Source organism: Nyctereutes procyonoides, unplaced genomic scaffold (assembly GCF_905146905.1).
Source record: "Nyctereutes procyonoides isolate TBG_1078 unplaced genomic scaffold, NYPRO_anot_genome, whole genome shotgun sequence".
Lineage (NCBI taxonomy): Eukaryota > Metazoa > Chordata > Mammalia > Carnivora > Canidae > Nyctereutes > Nyctereutes procyonoides.
In genome coordinates, this window is record NW_026575028.1 from 7,914,711 (window position 1) to 7,929,373 (window position 14,663).

At 53.7% G+C, this 14,663-nt stretch overlaps 2 protein-coding genes across 3 annotated transcripts; one reads left to right on the forward strand and one right to left on the reverse strand.

The window, feature by feature from the left end:
* The first annotated feature begins 314 nt into the window (after positions 1-314).
* TPI1 (triosephosphate isomerase 1) lies at positions 315-3,615 on the forward strand. Its single transcript, XM_055315630.1, has 7 exons — positions 315-479; positions 1,618-1,741; positions 1,866-1,950; positions 2,025-2,157; positions 2,460-2,545; positions 2,838-2,925; positions 3,015-3,615. The coding sequence occupies exons 1-7, from the start codon at positions 365-367 to the stop codon at positions 3,131-3,133; spliced, it is 750 nt and encodes a 249-aa protein (XP_055171605.1). The 5' UTR covers positions 315-364; the 3' UTR covers positions 3,134-3,615.
* Positions 3,616-3,720: 105 nt separating this feature from the next.
* SPSB2 (splA/ryanodine receptor domain and SOCS box containing 2) lies at positions 3,721-13,391 on the reverse strand. Of its 2 annotated transcripts, none has more exons than XM_055315628.1 (3): positions 13,320-13,391; positions 5,078-5,821; positions 3,721-4,099 (listed from the first exon to the last, which is right to left on the reverse strand). In XM_055315628.1, the coding sequence occupies exons 2-3, from the start codon at positions 5,739-5,741 to the stop codon at positions 3,972-3,974; spliced, it is 792 nt and encodes a 263-aa protein (XP_055171603.1). In that variant the 5' UTR covers positions 5,742-5,821; positions 13,320-13,391; the 3' UTR covers positions 3,721-3,971. The 2 variants fall into 2 exon arrangements, with proteins under 2 accessions (XP_055171603.1, XP_055171604.1); XM_055315629.1 differs by lacking the exon at positions 13,320-13,391 and adding an exon at positions 6,075-6,172.
* Between the last annotated feature and the right edge of the window lie 1,272 nt (positions 13,392-14,663).

Here is a 14,663-nt window from a genome sequence, read left to right on the forward strand (position 1 = left end):
AAGGCTCCCCTGGGAAAACCCTCCGGCCCTCGGGGGTGCTGGAATCGTGGGGTGGGGCTCCCCCGAGTGCCGGGTCCCGCCTCCTCCCCAAAGCCAGGCGGTGGATCCGCAGCGCCCGAGCGCCCGGCCGCCCTGGAACGTTGCTACAATGGGGGTGTCACTTCCGAACCCTGCCACGGCGGCGGCGGCGGCGGCGGCGGCGGCGGCGGCGGCGGCGGGCGGGCCTCGGGGCGGGCGGGGGGCCGGCCGAGCCGCGGCCGGGGGCGGGGAGGAGGCGGAGTTCCGCCTCACGGCGCTCTACATAAGCGGGCAGTGGCAGCGGCTGCGCGGTGCTCCTGACCTTCAGTGTGTCGCTCCCAGCGCCATGGCGCCCTCCAGGAAGTTCTTCGTCGGGGGGAACTGGAAGATGAACGGGCGCAAGAAGAACCTGGGGGAGCTCATCACCACCCTGAACGCGGCCAAGGTGCCGGCCGACACCGGTGAGCCTCGCCGGGCCGCGGGGGGAGGCCGGGCGTGGCGGCGCCCCCTCCCGAGCCCCGTGGGCCGGTGCCCGCGTGCACTGGGTGCGGGGCTGCGCCCGAGGGCCGTCGGGGGTCGGGACTTGGGCCGCGCAGCCGAAAGCGGGGCCGCATCGAACCGTGCTGTCCGACCGCGGGGCGGGAGAGCATTTCTCGGGTCACCGTGGGGGAGATGCCCGGGGTGCGGACTCGGGACGGGGGTCGGACCCGAGCATACCCGGGCATACCCGGGGTGCGGGGGAGGAGCTGAGCCTCGGTGCGGGGACCCAGCTGCCTGCCCCCTCGGCCGTGCGCTCCGTGCGCCGCCGCACGTAGCCCGCGCCGCCTCCCCGCGCCTCCTCCCCGCGCCGCCTCCCCGCGCCTCGCGGGGCGGGTCGGATCCCCGGCCGGGCGGCGGCGGCCTGCGCTCCCCGCGCCATCCTTTCCCCTCGCCGGCGCGATGACGCCCGCCTTCCGACCAAGGGGCTGAGCAGGTGCCAGACGGGAGGCGCTTTGGGGGAATGAGGAGCGACCCCACAGCGTTGTGCAGGCTGGAAACGGGAAAGCGCAAGGCCTCCACGAGCCAGTCGACTTCGTGCCACCCGCGGGCCCGGAGTGCCGTCCTCAGCCCTCACCCTCCCACTCATCTAACTCACAGAAACCCGGGCCTGATCAAAAGAGGCCCTGGTTTATGCTCCCCAGACCCCAGTGCAAACCCCAGGAGTGTCTGCTCCTTCTGCTTTTGCTAAAAATCCTTGCCTGGGGGTGGTAGGGATGGACAATTTTAGAAGGGAGGCATGGTTGGCTTCAAGAGAATGCTGAGTCTAGGAGGTGCCCAGGCCCAGAATAGCCCCGAGAAATCAGAACCACAGCTGTTAAAGAGCAGAGGGCAGGGCCAGGGCCAGGGCCATGGCCTCCCAGGGACACCTGGAAGGCTCAAGGAGTTGGGTACAGGCCCAGCCTGAGCTGCTAAGTGGACAGAGATGATCTTGCTGGAGTGAGAAGGGATAGGAAGCAGAACTAAGAAATCAGGTGAAGGCAAGAGGACTCCAGAACACTGGATGGAGTCTGAAGAAGGGCTTCCTTGTGACCTCATCCTCTTGTGCCATCATCTCTCCAGAAGTGGTTTGTGCACCTCCCACTGCCTACATCGACTTCGCTCGGCAGAAGCTAGATGCCAAGATTGCTGTGGCTGCACAGAACTGCTACAAAGTGACTAACGGGGCCTTTACTGGGGAGATCAGGTGAGATGCAGGCAGGAGAGGGGCGGGTGGGGACCGTGCCCTCACTTTCCTTGTTGAGGGAGAGGCTACAGGTGGGCTACAGGGTGACTGGGCTCCTGAAGCATGGCTTTATCTCTTCCAATAGCCCTGGCATGATCAAAGACTGCGGAGCCACATGGGTAGTCCTGGGGCACTCAGAAAGAAGGCATGTCTTTGGGGAGTCGGATGAGGTGAGTAACCAGAATGGGAGGTAAGAGACCCCTTATTCCAAGAGGGGTGTCTCACCAGATCTGCTACTCAACAGCTGATTGGACAGAAAGTGGCCCACGCCCTGGCAGAGGGACTTGGAGTAATTGCCTGCATTGGGGAGAAGCTAGATGAGAGGGAAGCTGGCATCACTGAGAAGGTTGTTTTCGAGCAAACCAAGGTCATCGCAGGTAACTCTGGAGAAGGGGACCTTTGAGCCTGGCTAGGGCTAGAGGCACAGAGGGTAGGGTGAGATGCTCTGCGGCCTGACTTGATTCCCCATTCCATGCTGACACTGGAAAGGAAGGGGGAGGGTGAGAACCCTTGCATCCTCCATATCAGGTCTGTTCCTGCCCAGATGGTTTAGATGCCACTTGGAGTTCCTCCAACAGCCACCAGGGGGCATTAGGCCACCATCTTTCTTCATTCCCTGAGCTACAGGCTGGCCAGCTCCTTCCCATTAACCCTTCCATCTGTGATCTCTGTCTCACAGATAACGTGAAGGACTGGAGCAAGGTTGTCCTGGCCTATGAGCCTGTATGGGCCATTGGGACTGGCAAGACTGCAACACCCCAACAGGTAACTGAGCCCAAGAGCTCTGCCCCATCTTACCTGCCTCGGTAGGACTAGAGTGCAACAGAGATCATCTGAACCAACTGCTCATTTTAAAGACAGGAGTCCCCAGGCCCAGAGGAAAGTGACTTGTCCAAGGACATCAATTCCAGGGTCTGGATGGGATTGGAGCTGTGGTATTCTGGCTCAGATCTGTGGGTCCTTGCCCCACACTACCTTTCTTCATTGGGGCCCAGGGTCTTTTAGCCTTTGAGTGAAAAACAGAAAAGGGCTTACTTGGTCTGGCTTCTTGTTCTAGGCCCAGGAAGTACATGAAAAGCTCCGGGGATGGCTCAAGTCCAACGTCTCTGATGCAGTGGCTCAGAGCACCCGTATCATTTACGGAGGTAAACAGGTTTGGCTCCCGCCTGAGATGGGGGTGAACTCAGCCTCCTGTCCTTTCCCTGACCATTCCCTCTGTCTTCTCCCTTCCCAGGTTCTGTGACTGGAGCAACCTGCAAAGAGCTGGCAAGCCAGCCTGATGTGGATGGCTTCCTCGTGGGCGGGGCTTCCCTCAAGCCTGAGTTTGTGGATATCATCAACGCCAAACAATAAGCCCATCCATCTCCCCTATTCCTGCTAAGCCAGGGACTAGGTAGCTCAGAAGCTCAGTAACTGTGCTCCTACCCCCACCCCCACCCTGCACATGCTTCTGATGGTGTCACCTGCCCCCTTTGTGGCCAAACTATACCTCTTCCTTACCGTTTACACCTTACCCTGTAATGGTTGGGACCAGGCCAATCCCTTCTCCACTTACTGTAATGGTTGGAACTAAACATGTCACCAAGGTGACTTCTCCTTGGCTGAGAGGTGGAAGGGGTGGGATTTGCCTATGGGCCCCCTCAGTCCCCAGTGAGGGCAGGAGAAAGAAGCTGTCCTCCTCTCCCATCTCGCTCCATGAGGCCAAGGGCTGAGAGAAAAGCCCTGTCCTCCCCTCAGAGGCCAGGGGTGCTGCTCTCTCCCATGGTGCCAACGCCTGTGTGTGTTGTGTATGTGAGCAATCCCACATGTGGGGGGAAATAAACACCTGGCACTGAGTCCTGGGGTTTGTCCTTCTTCACAACACTTGCCCATATCATCTTTTTCTTTCTTGAGACAGCCACAGGACACTCGTACAAAATACCACAAACAGGTTTCTGCAATAGCGTGTCTCTTACTGTTTTTACTGGAAAAAAATGTCTTGCATACCAGGTGGCCATAGCCTCAAATAATAGCTCCCTCCCTGCCACCCCTGTGGGTGGCTCAGGGCTGCTGGATCCCCAGAGCTTGGGTTGGGGTAGAGGCCCAGCCTCACCGGCTTTAAGTAGTAGCTGGTCTAGGCCAGCAGTGCCGCCTCCCCACCCCCCAGGGGATGGGTAGTAAGGCCCCAGCGCAATCTGTGGTATCACAGGAGTCACTGGTAGAGCAGGTAGCGCTTCATGGCAGGGGGCAAGGGGAGAGCAGATACCTGGCCAAGCCGGGTATCCCCCAGGGCGTGGCGCACACACAGGCGGCTCAGGTGCAGAAGGGAGTGTGGCTCCGCTGGGAGAGAGAAGGAGGGGAAGGTAAGTAGGGGTATGGCCACCAGCCACACTTCCTCAAACTACACTGTCCTGCCCAGGTTCCCTGCTGCTTTCATGCCCTGCATCTTGGTTGATAGGGAGATCTAAGGCACCCGGAAGTTCTGCACCTGCTCTTGGGTTGGGAGGCATCACAGATTTCACAAGTCCCTGGTCAGCTGCGGGTGAAGCTCCACTAAGGCCCTCTAATCAACAGTTCAAGGACGCTCAGACAGTGGTGGAGCTGGTCCAGGCTTTGGCTGCATAGAGCCTTGGGGCTGGGGCTGATGAAGTCAAAGGAAGGATGGCCCTCCCCCCACTCAAGAATAGCTGACCACGGGTAAGGGGCGGAGAGGTACCCACCCTGTGCTGAAGACTGCTGCAGAGCGCCCTGAGGTTCCATCAGCCCCAAGCCCTGGCCCCCTCCTTCCTAAAGCAGGTCCCCACCCCTGTAGCCCCACCCAAAGGCCCTGAGCCCTTCACTGCTTTCCTTCCAAGTGCCCAGGGCCTCAAAGTCCCCTTACTGGGGTCTGAGGAAGGGAGGACGCACAGACCGGTCAGAACCCAGGGAATCTGGTCCACACCCTGAGTGCTTGGCACTGCCACTCCTCTTCACACACCTAGCCCGGTCCCCATTTAATGCCTTACACCTCTTGCACCAGGAGCTGATAACACCTGCTATAAAGTCCTAATCCCCGGAGTGCCTCTCTGTTCTGTGGGCTCACCACTAACTAGTGAGTGGCCTTCCCAAGCCTAGCTTTCATATCTACTGTTGCCGGGACGATAAAGATAAGTAACAGCTGTGTGGACCTTTTGTCATTCCCCTGCCCTGCACTGACTAGAAGTCAGAGGCAGGTCAGACGAAGGCCCATTTCCCTCTGCTCTTATAAGGCGTCGAGCTTCCGTCCCAAACCATGGCCATCAGTAACAACACTCTCCCCACACCTGCCCCAGGCCTCACCTCTCCTTCCGCCCAGGTAGCGGATGCGGACCTGGCACTGGCCCCAGACAGCGCTTACTGCCGGATAGAGGGTCCTGCCCTTCAGTCCGCGGAAGGCTGGCCCCAGGTAGGTGCCCCCAATAGCGTAGCCCAGAGTTCCCTCCTCCATGTCCAGAACCACCAGCAGCCTCTCCGGCACTTCCAGCTGCTCACCGTGAGGTCTGGCCGGATACTGAGGGGCCCCAGGCCCCTTGCTCTGATGGTACAGCTTCCCTCGCCCAATGTCCCAGCCCCACGACTCGCTGTTGCTGCCCAGCAGCGCCGCATAGTGGTCAGCCTGCAGCGGGGCGAGGGCCGTGGCCACGCCCACCACGGCGTGGGTACCCCTCTGCTCCCGGGGCCAGCAGATCTCCCAGGCGTGCAGGCCCGTCGAGTAGCCCTTCTTACCCCGGGCCCCATCAGTGCTCTGGGCCACGGGCCGCCGCTCAAAGCATAACCCCCCTTCCTTGACCTCGATGTTCTCTGAGCAGTCCTTGGGGTTCCAGCCGTGGCGCTGTTGGGCTCCCAGATCAGGAGGGGGAGCAGACAACAGCTCCTCCAAGCCCTCAGGACAAGAGAGGTCAGGGTACAGGGTCTGCGGGGTGGGGGTGCTGCTGCTGCCCCCTGCCAGGGCCGTCTGGCCCATGGAGGTGAGGAGTTGAAGGAATCCCCGAGTCTTGTTGGGGCCCCTCTCTTCTGAAAGTTGAGCTCCCGCTCGGGGTTAACCTGAGAGGAATTGGGAAAGAAGAAGGTTTAAAGTGCGGCATCCTGGCGGGAGCTCCTTGCCCTGGCACCCCAGCTTTCGCCGCATGGTTGCCCACCATCCCTCCCCGTCCTCCTGGCTCCCCCAAAGGTCCTAGGCCCATCACCTTGCCCCGCTCATCTGTCCCGCTCCCTCGAGACTCGCGAGTTCGCCCCTCTGGATCCCTCCACGGGCTGTCCCTTTTGCCCACCCCGTGCCCCGTCACCGCCCTCGAACCTCGCTCAGCTTCCCAGGCCCAGAGGTCACCAGCCCTCAGGAGGAGCTCGGCCGAAGGTAAGGCGAGCCGCGCTGGGCGCAGACTGCCGGCGGCTTCCGCCTCCAGCACCTCCCCCGGCCTCGCCCCGCCCCGCCCCCGGCGGCCCACCCGGGCAGTTAACCCTCTCGTCGCCGCCCCAGGTCGCGCCCCTCCCCGTGGCCACGCCCCCGCGGGGGCTCCTCGTGGGCGGTTAACACCCTGGGCCGCTCGCTCCAGTGGAGGGCACGCCCCCCTAGAGCCCATTTCCTGATGGGTAACCTCGGGTCCCCACCCGTCCCCCCACCCTCCCCCCCGGGGTGCTTAACCCTTCTTGGCGGCCGCGGAGTCTGCACCAGGCTGTCAGGGCTCAGAATGAGCTCTTTGATTTATCAGTGCTTTGGGATCCCAGGAAGTGTGTTCTCCGACGTCAAGACCTTTGAGCTGCTTGGGCAACCAATTCCTCAAGGAGGGGCTTTCATTGCACATAAATCTATTTCTATGTCCCTTTGATTCTGGGTCACTGTTTCTGGACCGGTCTCTTTCTGCCCCACTTGTGAGTCGGTCTGTTCTATACCTGAGGTTCTGAACTCTGTTTTCAGAATAGGTGTCCTAGGTCTCCGTGCTGTTCTATCTAGTCTTCATCTTGGACGTCCGTGCCTTCCTGAGCTGTCGGTCTCATATGGTGCAGTATACTGATTAAGACTTTGGTTGTGAGTGAAGCTATGTCACTAACTAGCTCTATGACCTTGGGGGAGAGGTCACCAAACTTCTCTAAACCTGTTTTCTCTCCCTCTGTCATTAAAGTTTTTATTTGAGAGAGAGAGAGAGACAGCTCTCACTCATGAGACAGGGGGAAAGGGACAGAGGGAGAGGATCTCAAGTCGACTCCTCACTGAGCACAGAGCTCCATCCCAGGACCCCGAGATCAAGACCTGAGCCGAAATCAAAGAGTCACATACTCAACCCACTGAGCCACCCGGGTGCCCCAAAGTTGTTTTCTCTTATGTAAAATGGGAATAATGATGGTACTTAACCTCACAGGATTGTTGTGGAGTTGAAATAATTGAGGTAAAGCACTTAGCACAAAGTATGATACCTAGGATGCAATCACTAAGCAAAACTATTGTTAATATTTACTAAGTGTCCACTCTTGTAGAAAGGCAATGTAATATAGTGATGAATGATGGCAAATGTAGAGCCAGGCTAACTTGGTGTGCATTCCTGAAGGCCAATATGCACTTGCCCTTGAGCAAATTACTTAACTTCCTCAGTTTCTTCCTGTTTCTTCCTCTGTAAAATGGAGATCCTGTTGGTATCTGCTGCCTAGGACATTCAGTGAGGTTACATGTGAACTCAGCGCAGTTCTGGTTCAAATTTAACCATTTGTGCTAAGCCACTGAAGGTGTAACAGTGAATCCCCAAGGAGGTTAACAGGACATTTCTAATTTTTTTTAAATCATGTAATAGATGAAATTGTGGAGATATAAAAGTATTATGGGAGTCAAAGGGATGGGACTTCTAACCAAGAATCAAGTGCAGTTAAGCAAGTGTCCTGGAGGAGGTAACACTGGGCTCAATCTCAAAGAATGATGAGGAATTGACCTGGAGAGGTAGCTCTGCAGGATGGGTGTTCTACAGGGCTGCTGCATGGAGAAGACATTTGAGACAGAGGGGTCAGCCAAAAGCCAGAAGCAGGAGCGCCTGGGTGGCTCAGTTGGTTACACATCTGACTTTGGTTCTGGTCATGATCCCCAGCTCCTAGAATAGAGCCCCGTGTTGGTCTCCCTGCCAGCCGGGAGTCTGCTTCTCCCTCTGTCTTGCTTGTGCATGCTCTCTCTCTCTCAAATAAATCTTAAAAAAAAAAATGGATTTGAGGATGTTTGAAGACTTCAGATTTCCTGCAGCTAGAAGGGAGCATGAGAGACAAGCATAGAGAAGTCAGTGCTAGATGACAGTGGCCTTGTTGGCCAAGTTAAGGAATGCAAATGTCCTCCGCAGGACAGGCCAGTCATGGGGAGATACATAGGAAGGGAGCAAGAGAGAAGCATAGTCAGATACTCATTTTAGAAAAACCACCCTGGGGGTGCCCGGTTGGTCAGTTGATAGAGCATGCAACACTTGATCTCAGGGTCATGGGTTTGAGCTCCATGTTGGGTGTAAAGATTACTTTTAAAAAATTTAGAAAAGCCATCCTGGCACAAAAATATAGAGGAAGCTTCAAGGGAAAGAGAACTAGAAGAGACCGGTTATAGCAGCCTGGGTGACAAGTGTCAAGAACCTGAAATAAGGCAGTAGAAATAAGGAAGAAAAGAATTCAAGAAAACACTGATGAAACGGCAAGATTCGTGGGCTGATTAGATGCAGAAGTGAGAGAAAGGGATGTTTAGCCTGGAAAATTGTTGGAAGGTAGTACCAAACAATTGGAACAGGCCAGAGGAGTGAGGGAGGGATGGTGAGTTCACTTTAGGACATGTTTTTGAGGTGCCTGAGCAATAACCAGATGGAACCATCCAGAATGCATATGAAAATTGCAGCGCTGGAGCAGTAGTAAGAGGCCTGTGCTGGAGGTATAAATTTGGGAGGTTCGACATTCTTTAGTCAGAAGCTGAGCTTCTGAGCCACCTGAGGGGCTCAGCCGGTTTTGCATTTGCCTTTGGCTCAGGCCGTGATTCCAGGGTCCTGGGATTGAATCCTGAGTCCTGGAGTCCCCCCCCTCCCCAATCAGGCTTCCTGCTCAGTAGGGATCCTGCTTTTCCCTCTTCCTCCCTCCTGCTCCTGCTCTCTCACTCAAATACATAAAATCTTAAAAAAGAAAGAAAGAAAGAAAGAAAGAAGAGAGAGAGAGAGAAGAAAGAAAGAAAGAAAGAAAGAAAGAAAGAAAGAAAGAAAGAAAGAAAGAAAGAGAGAAAGAAAGAAAAAAGAAAAAGAGGGATCCCTGGGTGGCGCAGCGGTTTGGCGCCTGCCTTTGGCCCAGGGCGCGATCCTGGAGACCCGGGATCGAAGCCCACATCGGGCTCCCGGTGCATGGAGCCTGCTTCTCCCTCTGCCTGTGTCTCTGCCTCTCTCTCTCTCTCTCTCTCCCTCTCTCTCTCTGTCTCTGTGTGACTATCATAAATAAATAAAAATTAAAAAAAAGAAAAGAAAAGAAAAAAGAAGCTGAACTATGAGAATCAGTGAGGGGTCCCAGAGAGAGCGTGTAGAGTAAGAGGGTTAAGGAGGAGACACTGAACAGAAAACTCAAGTGTGATTAAAGGAGATCTTTCGGTCATTGGCAACTTTGGTGGGAAGAGCACATGTGGATTGTGGGAGGTGGGAGTCTAGGCAGAAGGCGGTGAACTGGCAGTTTCTGTAAGTCAGGCACTAGGCTACAAGCTTCACATTTTGTGGGGATAGAGAGTTGGGAAAGATGAGAGGACAACAATGTCTTACCATCAAAGTTACCCTTGAAAATCCCTTATTTATACCATCTATTAGACATAGCATATGTTAGTTTTACATTTAGTATTTATAAAATATTATATTGTATTTATAAAATATAGTATGGGCAATATCATACAATGATGTATGAATAAAATTGTATCATTTTAATTGAAGACAAGAAAATATATCAAAAAGATGTGAACCTGAATACCCATCATCTACCCAATGTGGGTGTTCTTGCCAGTGTGACTACAAAAATGACATCATGACTGTGGGCAGTGGCCTATGATGAATATTAGTGCAGGAGCTATATGATAACCGGGTGGATGAAGGCTTCGGGGACAAAGAGCAAGCCTCAAACACGGCCGACTCTAGTTCAAGATTGAGAACTGCACCTGCTCAGCTGCTGGTTGTTTTAAACATGGTATTCTCCAGTTGTTACCACTGAATCTTGAACTGCTCAAACATTTGTTGATAACAGCTCAAATATTACATAATGCTACAAATATTACATAATGCTATCTTGTTACTTTGTATTGAGCTGTAGCAAATACAAAGTAAACGAATCTTAAATTGTTCAATGCATCTTTACATGTGCTGTGTGACCATCACCAAAAAGATCAAGAATGTTTCTAGCATTGCAGAGGCTTCTTCTTGCCCTTTCCCTGACACTACATCCTTAAAGGTAAACTCCTATTTAACTTCTGTCAGTATAGATTAGCTTTGCCTGTTCAATTTCATATGATACCATAGAGCATATATTCTTTTGTGCCTGACTTATTTTTCTCACCATTATGACTGTAAGTCCTCTATCTTGTTGCATGAAATGGTAGCTCATCATTTTCATTGTTTTTTTACTCCATTGTATGGACATACTGCAATTTATTCTACTGCTGCTGGCCATCTGAGTTGTTTTCAAACTGTTCTAAAGAAAGCTACTATGTACAGTATTATACAAGTCTTTTAGTGGACCTAGGCACTCACTTTTGTTGGGTGTATAACTTATATGCAGAATTGCTGAGTTATAAGTATATAGTGTGAACCACATTTAATTTTCTGGTTTCTTCCACAGAGAGATTTTATTCTGAGGTTAAATCATTCAGTGACACCTGCGTGGCTCAGTGGGGGTAAGCATTCCCAACTCCTGATTTCAGTCTCAGGTCTTGATCTCAGGGTTGTGAGAGCCAAAGAGAACAAAGTCTGGTCTCCCATCTGACACTTGCATGGAACGGTGGCTGGCAACCTTCTGCCCTATTTAACTAGTTCACGTTAGATGCACCTATGATGAAACTCCACCGCATCTCATCAAGTCCAGCTCTATGTTAGATGAGGCTCCTACTTTGAAAAAAAAAAAAAAAAGGAATGAAATCATTCAGGTATTTCAGCATTTTTGCAGCAATTTTAACATATTTATGAAGAAGTGATCTGGGTTTCCCTTCCTGTTTATCATATCTTTATCTTCTGGGATGATTTTATCAGTTCCTCATTCTTTTTATTAGTGTTTCTCTGTGGCTTCCAAGTTCAGTTTCTTTCACAAAGCCAACATGATTCACTTGCTAGGCCACTTGAACAGTGTGTTTCATTTCTTGGTTAATAGAAACCCCTTAAAATCCTAAACACATTCTTCTTAACATGCATGGGCTGTTTTAAGCTTGATTGTAGCCATGACTGTTTAATATAAGTGATGTAACTGGCAATACTGAAGATTGTCCAACTCTTCCAACACATTACCACATTTACTTATTTTTAACAATTTTATCTATGTGACACAGAGTATAAGCAGCCAGAATGGCAGGCAGAGGGAAAAGGAGAGGGAGAAGCAGAGGGAGGAAGAAGCAGAGAGGGAGAGGGAGAAGCAGGCTCTCTGATCCCTGCTGAGCAGGGAACCCAACAGAGAGCTCTATACCAGGACCCTGGGATCATGACCAGAGCCAAAGACAGATGCTTGGTTGACTGAGCCACCCAGGCACCCCTCATTATCACATTTAGATTAGGGTCAGCACTCATGGCTCTGGGAGTCAGAGAGGAATCTCACTCATTCCCATAGATGTGGCTTTGAAATAGCACATCCTGCCTAGGTCAGCAAAGTGAAGGACAAGGGTGATATTGGGGAGAGGTAGCCTTTCATGTCTTTTGGAGCACGTTCATACAGTGTGGCCCCTCAGATGGTACTGTAGTCTATGCTCAACACTAAAGCCAAAGCCTTTCTCTATAAGGTCCTACTGGATTTCTAGAATGTAGAACTATAAATCCCAATTGTGGAAAGTGCTGCAGTCACCTAGCACGTTGCATTTAATTGCTGGAGTACAAGCGAATCTTTTTTGTTTTTTAGGGCACTGGCATTTGTATCACTGTAGAACATGTCTGGCTTTATTACATACAGGGCTACACTGCCGCCATGAAAGAGGGACAGAACGGTGGTCACAAGGTCATTAATTGTTTTCAACCAAGGGCCTGTGTTTCTAGTTTGGAAATATAAAAGCAGTTGGGCCTTCTCCCCTGCGCCCCCGCCCCCCCCCAACCCCAAGATACCAGCCTCGTTCTATTACAGAAGATAGCTATTTGGCCAATAATTGTTTTTAGTAGCTCTGGGTGAGTTTTACTCCCTGTTCTCCTTGGCCATGTTTGAAATTCTTCCACCTGAAGCTGTCTTCTCTGGCAGGAGGCTTGAACTCTGACTTGAGTTTCTTTTTCCTTGCCTTGCCATGTACTGCCATCATTAGGCTCATATACCTGACTCCTTTTTTCCACCAGTATGTTTAGTGCTCTTCCAGTCTTCATTAAAGGCTTATCATCACCTGTACTTCGCTGTCACTCTAGCAGTTGGGGGAGAACTTGATGACCTGGCTCCCAAATGTGGGGAATCTTGACCACTCGAGAGGATTTCTTGAGGTCGGGTTTCCGTGCCACGCTGGGGGCGGACAGACCGCCGTGACTGCCTTCCCACGGGGCGTGGTACGAGAGAGGCATCTGAACACTCTAGAACCTAGTTTTAAAGCCAGAACACTAGAATTGCGGTCCGCCTCGTCGGATAGAGGAACCGAGGGAACTGGAGCCAAAGAGAACAAGGTCCGGCCCCGTCGGACCCGCGCGGAACGCGGGCTGGCGACCTTCGGCCCTATTCAGCAGGTTCACGTCGGGCGCCTACGATGAAACTCCGCGGCATCTCAGGAAGTCCTCCGCGCCACGGGATCCCATTTCTACAGATTCGTCACCCGCGGCCTGGGGAGGCTACACGACCCGCCCCAGACTACGGGGCTGCCGGATGGCACCACCAGGACTTAAAGAGGGGAGCCACTCGCAAAACACAAGGGCGGCGACGAAATGGCGACGGAAAATCCGTCGGCCTGGGCGACGTGCGGCTCCCCGCGCCGCCGCCCCGGGCGCTTGTTTCGTAACCGCGGCGGAGCTGGCGGCGGGCGGAGGAGCGGGCGGAGGAGCGCGCGGCGGAGCGCGCGGCGGGCGGGCGGGCGGGCGGGGGCGGCCTCCTGGCGCGCCGCGGTCACGTGGGCGGGCGGCCTGAGCCTGGGCTCGCGCGCCCCCCAGCGGCCGCGCCCGTGGCCGGCCGCCGCGGAGGCAGCCCCGCCCCCGCCCCCGCCCCCGCCCCCGCCATCCGCCTTCCGGCGCGTCTGGAACTTTCTGCGCCGGAACAAAGGCCCCGGGGCGGAAGCCAGAGCCCGAAGCTGAGAACCGGCGCTCGCAGGCGACGGCCCCTGAAGCGGGCCGCGGAGCGGGGCTCTGGTTCAGGGCTCCAGAGAGGCGTGGAAGGGCCGGGGCCGTCGGCCAGGTTCGGGCTCCAGGCTTACCTGCTGGGTCTCTTTACAGCCAGAGGCCCCCTGGGGTTCCACCTCGGAAAGTTTCCTTGCTTCGCCCGCCCCCTGGCCTCCTTCCCGCCCAGTGTAGAGGTCCGCCCAGTCTGAGGGAGTGAAGCTCTGTTCACCTTGGAGCGGGGAGGCCGGAAGTAGGAGACACCCCGGTTCTGCTAGAAACGCTAGGGTAGAGGAGCGCACACCTATTAGGATGATCATAAACGCTTTAGCTCCGCAAACCTCACCTAGATTAGTCATCCGATATCTTGCTTGCCGAGTCTAATACGCCTTTGTTTATCCTTGCTAATTTTAAAAACACTGACTCGAGTTTTTCTAGTTTTTCTTCCACCTTTATATCCTTCAGGGCCTCTACTTCTAGTGAATCCCCCCCCCCCCGTCTCTCTCTCTCTCTCTCTCTCTCTTTTTTAACATTTTATTTATTCATTCATGAGAGAGAGAGGCAGGGACATAGGCAGAGGGAGGAATAGACTCCCTGCGGGGAGCCCGCCTTGGGACCCCATCCTAACCCTAGGACCGAGGGATTTCGACCTGAGCCAAAGGCAGCTGCTCAACCACCGAGCCACCCAGATGCCACTTCTAGTGAATCTTAATGGGGTATTGCCCTGGCTTGTGCTTGGTTCATTCCTCCTCAATGATTCTCAGAGTGTAGGGAGGAGGGAAGGACGTTTTATCCCTGTGGGTAAATCCAAACCGATGGGAGGATGTCCCCGATTACTTTTTAAAAGAACATCAAGGGGGATCCCTGGGTGGCGAGCGGTTTGGCGCCTGCCTTTGGCCCAGGGCGCGATCCTGGAGACCCGGGATCGAGTCCCACGTCGGGCTCCCGGTGCATGGAACCTGCTCCTGCCTGTGTCTCTGCCTCTCTCTCTCTCTCTGTGTGTGACTATCATAAAAATTAAAAAAAAAAAGAATCTCAGAGTTCTTTTTAAAAAAATAAAAGAACATCGAGGGACACCTGGGCAGCTCACTGGTTGAGTGTCTGCCTTTGGCTCTGGTCATGTTCCCGGGTCCGGAGGTAGAGTGCTGCATCAGGCTCCCTGCAGGGAGCCTCCTTCTCCCTCTGCCTCTTTCTCTGCCTCTCTCTCTCTGGATCTCTTATGAATGAATAAATAAAATAGAAAAAATATATATATATATAAGTTATATGTAGGTTATGCACTGTATACCATCTACATATACACACTCCTGTGTGTGTGTGTGTGTATGTATTTCTTCCTTTTCAGATTCAAATTATACTCAAGACTAACACCTTCCTAGTTGTGATGTGCTACTAAATGACACCGGGCATTGCGGGCATGGCGGGGAGAACAAAAAGCCCTA